The 12,748-nt window shown below is 37.0% G+C and overlaps 1 protein-coding gene across 2 annotated transcripts in view; it reads left to right on the plus strand.

Annotated features, from left to right (window-relative positions):
* Positions 1-12,748, plus strand: part of PDGFD (platelet derived growth factor D) — a 230,071-nt gene that overhangs the window by 195,663 nt on the left and 21,660 nt on the right. For both annotated transcript variants that reach the window (XM_007107772.4, XM_007107771.4), the window contains exons 4-5: positions 4,146-4,208; positions 8,238-8,436. In XM_007107772.4, coding sequence (XP_007107834.1) covers positions 4,146-4,208; positions 8,238-8,436 — 262 coding nt within the window. The remainder of the gene's footprint in view (positions 1-4,145; positions 4,209-8,237; positions 8,437-12,748) is intronic.

Raw genomic sequence — 12,748 nt, forward strand, 5'->3', positions numbered from 1 at the left:
GCACTTGGACTACATCAAAATAAAAAGCTTCTACACAGCAAAAGAAACAATCAACAGAATGAAAATGCAACCTGCAGAATGGGAGAAAATATTTGCAAACTACGTATCTGATAAGAAGTTAATATCAAAAAATATATAAAGAACTCATACAACTCGCTAGCAAAAATAAAAAAAAAAAAAGAACCAAATAATCTGATTTAAAAATGGGCAGAGGACCTGAATAAACATTTTATCCAAAGGCATATAAATGGTCAACAGGTACATGAAAAGATGCTTACCATCACTAGTCATCAGGGAAATGCAAATCAAAACCACAATGAGATATTACCTCCCACCTGTTAGGATGACTATTATTAAAAAGACAAGAGATAACAACTGTTGTTGAGGATGTGGAGTAAAGGAAACCCTAATGCACTTTTGGTGGGAATGTGAACTGGTGCATCCACTATAGAAAACAGTATGGAGGTTCCTGAAAAATTAAAAATAGAACTACCATATGATCCAACAATCCCACTTCTGGATATATATCCGAAGGAAATGAAATCACTATATTGAAGAGAGATCTGCAACCCCACATTCATTGCATTATTCACAATAGCTAAGACATGGAAACAACATAAGTGTCCATTGATAGATGAATGGATAAAGAAAATATGATATATATAAATTATATATATGTATGTTATATATATTATATATATTTTACATTTTATATGTATATATATATATTTTTTACCACAATAAAGAAGGAAATCCTACATTTGTGACAACATGGATGGACCTTGAGGACATTATCCTGGGTGAACTTAGTAAAAAAAGATAAAAACTGTATGATCTCACTTATATGTGGAATCTTTAAAAAGACAAATGAAATTCACATAAAAACAGAGTAGAATGGTGGTTGCTGAGGGGCAGAAGAGTTGGGGAAATGGTGAGATGTTGGTACAGACTTCTAGTTATAAGATGAATAAGTTCTAGGGATCTAATACATGGTGACTGCTGTATTGTGTACTTGAAGGTTGCTAAGAGAATAGATCTTAAATGGTCTCACCACGCACTCTCATACACACACACACACACACACACACACACACACACACACACTTGTAATTATGTGGGTTGATGGATGTGTTAACCTTATTGTGGTAATCATTTAGCAATATATACATATTATCAAATAATCACATTATATACTTTAAACTTACACAGTGTTTTATCTCAATTATTTCTCAATAAAGCTTGGAAAAAAAGATAATTCCAGCTGCCATGTGGAATGTGGACTCTACGGAGAAAGGTAGAAGCATGGAGAAAGTTAACAGGCAGTTGGCAGACTTACTGGTATCTTGGATTTGGGAGGTTATGGGGGAATAGATGAGAACGATCATAGTGAGGATAGATTTAGAGAGTAAAATTGCTATGTTCCTTCCCATGGAGAGATTCTCCATTCAGGGCTAAAGTTTGGAGTTTCTGTATTTTATTTTTATAAGGGATATCATTCTCTTTTATAAGCTTATTTTAAATGTCATTTATAAATAATGGCAAACTTTTGAAATAAGGTAAAAGATAGTTGGTTTCTTTTAAATGTCTAATATTCATGTTCCTTAGAGAAGATAAATTTACATTTTATCTAGGATTTAATGAAATCCTTTATCATTTGTGCCTGTTAAAGTTTCTGGTTAGAATCCTGTAGCCCAGATAGTGAAGAAGATAGTCTTCAATAAATGGTGCTGGAAAAACTAGATATTTAAATGCAAAAGAATGAAATTGGACCCCTATCTTATAATACTTATAGAATTTACATAGAACCTTCTACCAATACTCTGCTTTATTCCTTTCCTGCTTTTCTATTGACTCCCTTTTTGGACTCTCTTCCATCTTTTTCCCTCAGGCATACAGTTATCCAAGCTAGCTGTAATGATGTGAAAGATCACCACACAATTTGTACTGAGGAATGGGTTTTGCTGGTCCAAGCATTCCCAGAAGAAGGCTACGTGATACAGAGCACACCATTTATCTCTCTGAGAATTGGTTTTCTAATAATTAAAATGAAGAGATTGGACTAGATAATCCTAAAAATTCTTTTCACTTCCAAGATTTTAAGATTGTCTCTCTTCTGATTTTCATATGTTGTTGATATAATCCATTACTTGCTTTAATTAATTACACAATGTTATATACATCAGCCATTTTTATGCTGATGATTCCCAAATTTATATCTCAAGTTCAAGACTCGCTCATGAGGTCCATTCTCATGTAACAAATGGATTCCTGAACATGTCTACCTGGACATTGTATAAGTACCTCAAACACTTTATGTCCAACATGACTCATTAACTTTCCCCATCAACTTGCTACTTTTTCTGTATGCTTTCCTCACATTGTCTAGATCTCTCTCTCTCTTTGACTGAGTCTTCTACTCCACCTTTCTTGCAAATAACCATCTACTTACTTATCTACTTATGAGTCTACAAGACTCAGCTCGAGTCACCTCGTTATGCAAAATTTTTCTATAGCCTACTTCCTCTGCATGCAGAATTTTTTACTGCCTGTGATATCCTGATTAGTATCAGCACCTGCATGAGTTTGTTCACCTGTTTATTTATGTGTCTACATTTTAAACTCCATGAGGGCAAGTATAGTTTCTTATTCCCTTGTGATTCTACGCTCAGCTTAGAATGTATCACAGTAGATGATTAACAAATATATAATGAATTAGTAAAGATGAAAATTCTCTGATCTGAGAATTGCTCATGTCCCAGTTTCTTATCTGGAATATGTTCTCCCACCAATAGTCTCTTCAAGACAGGGGGAAGCCATTGGCTTTCTTGCTTTTTTCACCTGTTTACCAGTTTATGAAGACTCATATAAATGCCAACCTCCATTTGTTTGCACACATTCTACTGTGAGAATTCAGTGCCCTTTTCATATGTATTCTGTCTTGCAGGGTGCAGAGACCACATTTTCTCTTTCTTTCCTCTCTTCCCTAAGGCTGAGATTTGAATAGTGATGTCCAGCCAGTATTTAATAGATGTTCATTCCTTGAAGCCCACATTTGCCTTAGCTCCCTTCGGTAAACAACTAACATTTCTTCAACATAGACATTTATATATAAACCAGTTTCATCATGAGCACTTAATAAATACATTTCCGGCTTCTCAAAATGCTAATGAAATTTAGACCTGATACTTAGCTCTCATTCAGTATACTTGGTATAAGCTGTCAGATTTGAGTGGCTGAATTTTTTATCAGCATCATCTTAAAATACCTCCTACTCCCTGATCAGGCTAGAAGAAATTAACCAAGGTGATTTGTTTCAGCAGGGTCAAGAAAACATCTGTGACTTGTAAAAATGATAGGATTAGCTTTCCTTCCCATTATGTTTTTAAAACTTACTGCTACTAGAGTAATTAACATGAAACTTATAGACAAATCAGAAAGAAGTTTGCCCTATAAGAGAAGTTTCTTTCTCTGAGGTCACAAATCCTTTAAGACTTCTGAGATAACTTTCTCAGGTCTGCTCTCTACTTTCTTTTCTTGAGTGGGTAGTACTTTGTCCCTCCCATGGCCATTTTCTTTTCCCTGCCAGTCTTCCTGACATTTCTTGATAGAGTCAGGAATAGCACTTTGTCAGTTAATTTATTTTTGTAAAGATCACAGATTGAAAGTGATGCAGAGCGTAGTTCAAACCAAATAACCATTAATACTGACAATAATTATCATTACTCTTTATTAAGCACGTTAAGTGCTAGTTATAATTACATAACTAATGCATTTAATTCTCAAAACAGCCCTGTAATTTAAGCATCCCATACCAGGCTTTTACAGAAGAGGAAGAGAGGAGAGTAGATTTCCTGAGGTCACACAGTCAGTAGATGGCTGAGTTAAAATTGGAACTCCTGTCCCCACATTTTTTCATTTCACCAGTGTTTATAAGTAAATGTGAATGCAGTTGTCCATGTCTTGAATGACAAGGGTTCTTGAGGAGAGGTGCTTAAGACAGATGGTGACCTGTTCAGCAGTAATGTAGCCTGTATTCCTGTTGTCACTTAGTTGGAAGAAGATTCAGATGGCTGAGATGAAACTGTGCATGTAATGAATTGAACAGAGGTTTGCCTGACTCACATGGATGTTTCTTTGCCTTCTAGGAAGATTTCCAACATGCAGCAGCCTCAGAGACCAATTGGGAGTCAGTCACAAGCTCTATCTCAGTAAGTAATTAATTTTTCTGTTGCCTGCAAAGACAACTGATGGAGTAGTAGCTAAGGTCAACCCTGGGATGACTTCAGCTGCATGAAGGATCTATGGCTGGACCCAAAGCCAGATCTCAAACATGATGTGTTCTTCCATTTCTTTTAGGTTATAGTGGGCTATGTCAGATGCCCTTTTTTCTCCTCTTTCAGAAAGGTTTCCAGGAAATGTCAGTACCCCTTGTAGGAACACGGGATAGACAATGACTTAAATATTTATCAATTTCAAAGCAGAACGTTGCAACTAAAGGACTGTCCAGACATATCAAAGGTATGAAAGAGTTCAGGACCCAAGCTCAGGTGGGGAATTTTGAAATAGTTTTTTGAATATTCCAGGGGATGCCGTTAAACCTTTGCATTTTCAAGGATTTTTCAGATGTGAAAAATCCATGTTTATGGTAACATAACTTAAGTGCAAGCCAGGCTTGTGTTCTATTTGGCTTGAAAATAAAACATAACTCACCCTGAAACTATAAAATGGTTCATGCTCCATTTTTTTTTCCTCCAAATTTAGTCATTTCCCAGTATTCTGTATACTTATCTACTTTGTACAGAAAGAGCAGACTTTGTTTTCACCAATCTTATGGGTAGCACTTATGTAGCAATAAACTGCAAGATAATAAATGCAGTTCTTCATTAAAAGATTAAGAGCATGGAGAAAGCTTGTCCATGGTTCTAAAGTGGGTTAGTGTGGCTGAGTCAGAGTTGATTTTTTTTTTTTTTCCAGAAGTGATGTTCTATCTTTTGTTCTTGGAGGGATTTTTAAAAAATTACCTCAGATGCCAGGATTTCTTCAGCTATGGATTCTGTGACTATTTAATTCACCTGGTGTGGCTGCTGAACTAGAACATGATCTGATCGAGATCAGTGAGGTCTCTAATGGTGATATTAAGAGTGTTTTGTTCATTTCTGATGGTCAAGAATGCATGCTCTGAACCTAGCTGAGTATAGGCAATCATTGTCAGGAAGGTGAAAATTAAAATAAGGCAGGTAATACTGAGGAGCTGGGAGGCTAGGCAAGAGGTGTGGGCAGTTAGCAGCCCAAGACTGACAATTCAAGGTACATGCCAGTGGCAGCTTTTGCCATTCAGGACCTAGTGGTCTATTCTTTCAGGGGATCCTCTGGCTTCTCAAGGATCTTATACATGATAACTCAGGGTTATCTAATCATTCCTGCCCAAAGGGCAGAAATCAAGTTTAAAGGACCCTTCATTGATTCAGGATAATCCAGGTCCTCTTAAAGAGAAGGATTGTCCTGTCCATTTGGTGCATCTGTGGAAGCTCAGCACTAGGTCCAAATCCACTGGAAACACTTCTGGGTTGAGTTCCAAGTCCAGGTTCTGCAGAGTCCTCTAGGAAGACCAGGGAGACCTAGCTCCTTTTCTCAGCATTCTGATTTTCAAGAACCTTCTGGAATAGGAGCCAGGGCCCTTGGACCTACCATTTACTTCTGTATAAACCATTCTTTGTTTTTGTTGAAACTGGTTTACAGTTTTCAGAACATTTTTACAGATTTTTATCATTGCTTTAAAAGTAATTCACTTAGCTTTAAAATTGATTTTACAAACATATAACAAAAGCTGAATGAGATCAAATTTACAGTGCAATTGAAAGAGGCACACCCAACTACTATTTCTCTCAAAAATAGTTCTCATATAATTGCCTCGGAAACAAAAATATTCTCATGGGTTGATTAGATCACCTAGTCACTCATAAATATTTTCTTAAATATCATTAGTGTTTCAAGTCAAAACTTGAAAAGAGCAGTAAAACTCACACACAAGGACACTTTTACATTTTACCTACGGTTTGGATTTGCTCTTCAGACTAGTGTTAGAAGAGACTAGACTCCCTCCTCCTCCTCAGGGAATAAGATCCCCTCCACAGCTTTCTCTTGGAGAGATATCTGAATACACACTACACCTTAGGTTCTGATAGGACCAACCCCAGGAAACTCCTTGCCAGGAGTTCCTCAGAGCCATTTAAGTAGCTTATGCTTGTGTCTGAATGGCTTGATTGACACTCCTGCTTTTGTTTCAAAAAAGAGGGAAGAATTTTAATTTCAAAGCTTTCATATGCTGCCATGCACCTAACTTTGGCCAGCTCATTTTGACTTTTTGGTTCTTAGACCCACATGATACAAAGCTAATTGTAAATCATCTGTTGTGTATGAGCCAGGTAGACTGTAGATCCAGACAATACAAAGTTGAATGGGAATTTGGAATTTTGTTACTGAATCATAAATTTAGCCGCCTTTAGCATAGGATGCCAAGAGGGATCTGAAAATCAGAAGTGATGTGCTTCAATCAGGGTTCAGCTTCTATGAGACACACATACACACACACACACACACACACAAACACAAATACACTCCTAGATTAAGGAGCTGGCCTGATACCTTCAGCAGTCTAGCTCATGTCTCACATGCTACTCCCCAAACCCCATCTGCCACATACGCCCTTTCCCTACAGGGCTTGTTTGAAATCTCCTAAATTACACCAATGGTAGGTTATGCTTTTATAAAACCTGTTAGTTTTGCTAAAGACAGACTGTTCCCCTGAGAGCAAGTGATCCTTTGGGGACTTTTGGATCTTGATTGGCTAAAAAGAAAATGTGTTACCTGAGAGTGAGAATATAAATGTGGGCTTTACTGTCTGGGACTCTATAATGCATAGGCGTATTATTTCTCAATAGGAATGCAGCTGAGTTTCAGAAATGCAAGTTTTCATTAATCTCTATTTGTCCTATAGAGATATGGGATATTTGCCCTTGGGGGATCTTATTTGTTTGGCAGTTTCTTTAAAGACATTTAGAAATCATTGGAGACTATGTGCTTTCCATTTCCTTGTTAACGGGTCATGAATTTTTACAGAGATGTTTGCTACATGGCTCATTTACCTCTAGATTGTACAAGGGTTAGTGAAGTAAGTGCTTGGAAACTTAAGTGGGGGTGTATTCCATGGCAAAATACATAATCCCTTCCAGACTTTCAATGATGTTGCATTCCCCATTTGAAGAGTATTCCTGAGAATGTTTTAATGGCAACTGGGATCCCTCACAAACTATAGCACTTAAAATGCACACATACACGGGGAGGGGGAAGGGGAAGCTGGGACGAAGTGAGAGAATGTCATGGACATATATACACTACCAAATGTAAAATAGATAGCTAGTGGGAAGCAGCCACATATCACAGGGAGATCAGCTCGGTGCTTTGTGACAACCTAGAGGGGTGGGATAGGGAGGGTGGGAGGGAGACGCAGGAGAGAGGAGATATGGGGATATATGTATATGTATAGCTGATTCACTTTGTTATACAGCAGAAACTAACACACCACTGTAAAGCAATTATACTCCAATAAAGATGTTAAAAAAATGCACACACACGCGTGTGAATCTTCTACTCTTAGGTCAAGGGAGCCAGTTTCATGGCTTATTATCCTTGTCGACAGTTAGTAAGCTGGTTAAAGTGCCAAATTTTATCAAGATGTCTCCAGAGAAAATTTAAACCCTGTTCACAGAATGTCTACAATGCTAGGTGAGCTACAAAGATGAGACACTGAGGCTAAATGGAGAGAATGAATGGATTATTCAAGATTTGCATGGAAAGGAGTTCAGAATTTACCTGCTCACCATTATTTGTTGATATGGATATGATGATTTGAGACTTTGAACCAAGAAATTGCATGACTTATTTTGATATTTCCATTTAGCTGGTATTTTTTTTAATGATTACAATTCAGATGACCTGGATGTTTTATGACCTTCCAGTTTTTGATTTGCAAAAAAGTGAATGACTATGATTTACCACTTAATTGTTCTTATTTAAGAATATAGCAAGACTATGGCACACTGGCTTAGCATGATATTTATGTACATGATGTCTTGTAATCAGAAGTCTGTTTATGTTCCTTCCATATGGTTGTGTGACTCTTGTATTTCGTAGCAATGGACTTTTTCTGAGTACACTGAGCTGTATGTCACTCTTAGGGGGTATCCTATCACTCTCCATCAGTAACGGACCCCACTCTCACTGCGGATACTCTGGACAAAACAATTGCAGAATTTGATACTGTGGAAGATCTGCTCAAGCACTTCAATCCAGAATCATGGCAAGAAGATCTTGAAAATCTGTATTTGGACACCCCTCATTATCGAGGCAGGTCATATCATGACAGAAAGTCAAAAGGTAAGAAACAAATAAGGTTCTTCATAGGCAGATAAAAGTGCTAATAGTAATAAGTAAGAATTTGCAATGCAATGTAGTTAATTCACTTGCATCAGATGATTACTGTTAGTTCATTATCACATGTCTTTTACACAGCACCTTCAAATGATGTTCTGTGTTTTGTCCAAACTGTGTTATTTGTATTGGACTAAGAAAGGTTTGATTCAGTCAAAGATCTGTCATAGTTTGGAGCTAGAAAAGACCTTATAAAATCATCTGGACCAACTTTGTGCTTCTCGGCAAGTAAGGCATTATCAGTCCCACCGTAAACAGTAGAGGCAACCAAAGTCAGGGGAGGTAAATAACTCTTCAAAGGCTGCATGGCAATGGAGAGGAAAGGAGAGTCATGCTCTCTTGCCTCCAATGGCAATGCCTGTGTAACAGTCCCCTCTACCTCTCTGATGGATGTGAATGTTGAATTAGCCCGGGACTCAGTCATTGTTGGCAGGAGAGGCTTCTGGTAAAGTAATGGTCAAAACTCTGGAAGATTTCACTCTACTCATTCAATGTCTATTCTGAAATTTTTTATGAGGTCCTACTATGTGCTTTGTGCCCTTGGTGGTTCATAGGATATAAATGTCTCAAGGAAGAAACCAATATCTGGTCTATTTTGGACAAGTGTGAGGGCACACATTCAGCTGGAAGGTTCAGGAAAGCAAAATGAAGGGAGAAGAAAGGAATATTCAGGCAGAATTAAAACATCATGAGTTAAAACAGTAATACTTACACTCTTAAAAAATAGGTATCCTAGTACTACATCTGAGTGATATGATCTTAGGACATGGATGTTTATTTGAATGTTTAACTCAAATTAATATAGAAATAAATTGTAATTACCTCATTGAATAAAACTATAATTTCTAGTCTGTTATGTTTAAGATTTGTTATTATTTAAACTTTCTCTACAAGTCTTGTAAGACTGGCTTGCATCATAGATATAAAGATATTTAGTACAATACAGCTTGTTTCCTATACTTTGTAATAACATGGGTACTTTCAGGAATTAAAGGGAACCCTGGGCCCTTTTGTAGATAATGTTTATGTTGGTAAGGACAACATATTCAAACATGTAGGCTGAAATGACTAGTTAGTTAACTCCTGCCTGGGTCTGCTGCTTATGGCTTAGGTCATAATCTTATATACTTAAAGTGCACAGCTAAGTGGGGACAGCAGAGTCACTGGTAGCCCTAATGTTATGCAGATATGTCATATGTAGATCAGTGTAACTCTCAAATCGAATTTCCCCAGGGCTCAGATTGGATTCAACTCAGAGAAGAAATGGCTTTTCTATAAAGCGTTGCTGTCTTTGGATCTCTACTAGGTCAACTTGAAGGAAAGTAAAATACTCACTGTGTTTTGAAAACCCCAGAAAAAAATATTAAAAATGGTACTGGAGAAAGAAATGATAAAATCTGACTCTGTCTTCAAGTATCTTAACCACTATAGCTATTTGAGGGGCAGCCCTTCTTGACACCTATTTTTTTTGAAGTATTAAAATTTAAAAATCACCTAAATTCATTACTTATTTTTCCCCAGATACTATGTTGAGTTGGAGGCAAGGTGTCTCGGTTCAAAGCCTAACCCTGCCACTTAGAAGTTTTGTGATTTTTTTCAGCAAGTCACTGACTCTTCCTGAGCCTCAGTGTCCTCATTGACAATGTGTGTATGATAACACCTACTTTCAGGAATTGTTAGGGGTGCCATCAAAAGCACTTGGCACATAGTACTTGCTCAAGAAATGTTAGCCAGCTGTGGCTACTGCGAATTCTGAAATGTTTGCCTCACTTCCCTGGTGAAGGCTTTCTTGTCCCTTGTCGTCTCCCTGTGAAGCACACCACTCCAAAGTTTGTAGTACTTGAGATGCCACAGCATTGATTTGTCCTACTACTGCATTGCTATTTGTATCTTTGTGTTTTCTCTAAGGGAATATGAGAGCCTAAGACCCAAGGGTTTCAACTCTGGCTGAATACTAAGTCACCTAGGGAGCTTTAAAAAACTATGGGTGCCTAGTCCTATCCCAGTCACAATGACTCAGAATCTCTGAGGGCGAGGCTGAGGTATTGATATTATTTTATGGCTCCTAGGAGATTGAGACCGATCCTTAGAGGCAGCCAGGGTTGAGAGATGGTTCATCCTATATCTCCAGTACATTGGCACAGTCTCTGACACATTTTAGTTGCTCAGTTAATGTTTGTGGAATTGAAGATATTAATAATTCAGTATTAGTATATTTCTAACATTTACAGAAACCCACCCCATAGACTAAGGATTGTAGCTTTATTAAGAATGCCTTTGGTTACCGAAATAACCTTGCTAGAACATTCAAGGCACCATTCTACTTATTTCTGACAGCGTAAACATTTCTCTCCCCTGTTGGCTTAGATTTCATTTCTCAATCTCTTGTTTAAAATGGCCCTAAGGCAGGTCTGTACCCTTTCATTTAACACTGACAAGCCACCACCATCTCTGCACTTGTATAACTGTGCTGATTTAATTGTTTATCATTCCACCGATGCTGAACCACCTGCCTGTATCACAAAAGCAAAGGAAGTCAGGTTTAATATTTCAGCTGTTATTTTCAGCTTTTAGAACTTAAAAGTACAAATTCATGGTTTGTATCCTGATGTATAAGAAAGGGGACAGTGAATAAAACAGTGAAAACCGAAATGTAGTTATAGATGATGGAGGTCCATTAGGTGTCAAATAAAATGTGAACTTTATAGGATCCCTAAAAAAGTTTTCTACTATCAGTATAATAATCTCTTAATGATGTACAGAAACAAACTTATCATTTTTGAATATCTATTGAGCATCCATTCTTCTTATTTTCCCAGACTGATCAAAAGTAGCACTTTTCATGATACCAAAGAACAGGATTCTAAGATGACCCTTGAATGTGAATATACACATCACAAAATTTTATAAACTCTAAAATAAAGCACAAACACACTAGGTGAAGAACTTATGTAATGAAGTAGAAAACAGTTAATAAAATTAAATTCTATGCTTTGCTTCTACTGTTATTTGAAGGAAGATTAGGTGACAGTGAGTTTTTAGTTCTCCTTAAGAAGAGACTTGAAAATGAGAAGCAAGAGGACAGTAAAAGTTTAGGGAGAAGAGGGAGAGAAAAGAGACATAACTTTGCCAAGTATTGAAGCCAGAACTTCAGCGTATAAGGTCCACTTTTTTCAAATTCACAAGTAATAGATAGATAAGCACAAACTTGTCTGTAAAACCTTCTGGACTGATGATACTAGGACAAGTTAATATATCCAACTTTCAGTTTCCTAAGGGGTAATGGAGAAAAGGGTAGCATGGATAATTGAGCTCTGTAGATAAGTACAGTTCCAAAACCCAATTTTTGCCAATAATTTCAACCCCATGCCTTCAACCTCAAAGCTGCCCAGAAGTTTTAAAAAAAAGTCGTTTGAAAACAAGTTGTATTTACTTCTTCTGATGAACATGCCAATAACATAGTAAATTTGCACATAATTAGGTAAAATATTATATGGATATTCTACAAACTATGTGATCACTCTCTGAATCATTGCATGACCACTGTAGTTTAACTGAAGTTACACTGCAATTCCTTTAAAACACAGTACTTTGAACTTGGTAGCAATGTATATTTACTCAAGTATATAGCATGAAATCTGACATCTCTACATTGAAAAACTATCGGCCTTAAACTCTACTAGACTGGGCATTAATTGAGAGGTGATTTATGGAGATTAACAATGTAAATGAGATGCAGTCTTTTACTTATTCCAGGAGAGCTTGACTTTCCTGAATGATGGTGTGTTTGCCATAGAAAAATCCAACACATAATAGCAAGAGGAAAACCTGTTCTCACAGTTTGTGTTGTGATTAAAATATGGATATAATTGTTGAGGCACTCCAACTTACTAGTTTTGAACTACAGTAATGCTTGACAAAAATACAATTTTCCCTAAAGAGTTGCCATTTTTAAAAAAATTTAATTTAATTTTTTTATATAGCAGGTTCTTATTAGTTATCTATTTGATACATATTAGTGTATACATGTCAATCCCAATCTCCAAGTTCATCCCACCACCACCACCACCACCACCACCCCACCCTGCCTTTCCCCCCTTGGTGTCCATACATTTGTTCTCTACATCTGTGTCTCTATTTCTGCCTTGCAGACTGGTTCATCTGTACCATTTTTCTAGATTCCACATATATGCATTAATATATGATATTTGTTTTTCTCTTTCTGACTTACTTCACTCTGTATGACAGTCTCTAGGTC

The sequence above is a fragment of the Physeter macrocephalus genome, chromosome 16 (genome assembly GCF_002837175.3).
Source record: "Physeter macrocephalus isolate SW-GA chromosome 16, ASM283717v5, whole genome shotgun sequence".
Lineage (NCBI taxonomy): Eukaryota > Metazoa > Chordata > Mammalia > Artiodactyla > Physeteridae > Physeter > Physeter macrocephalus.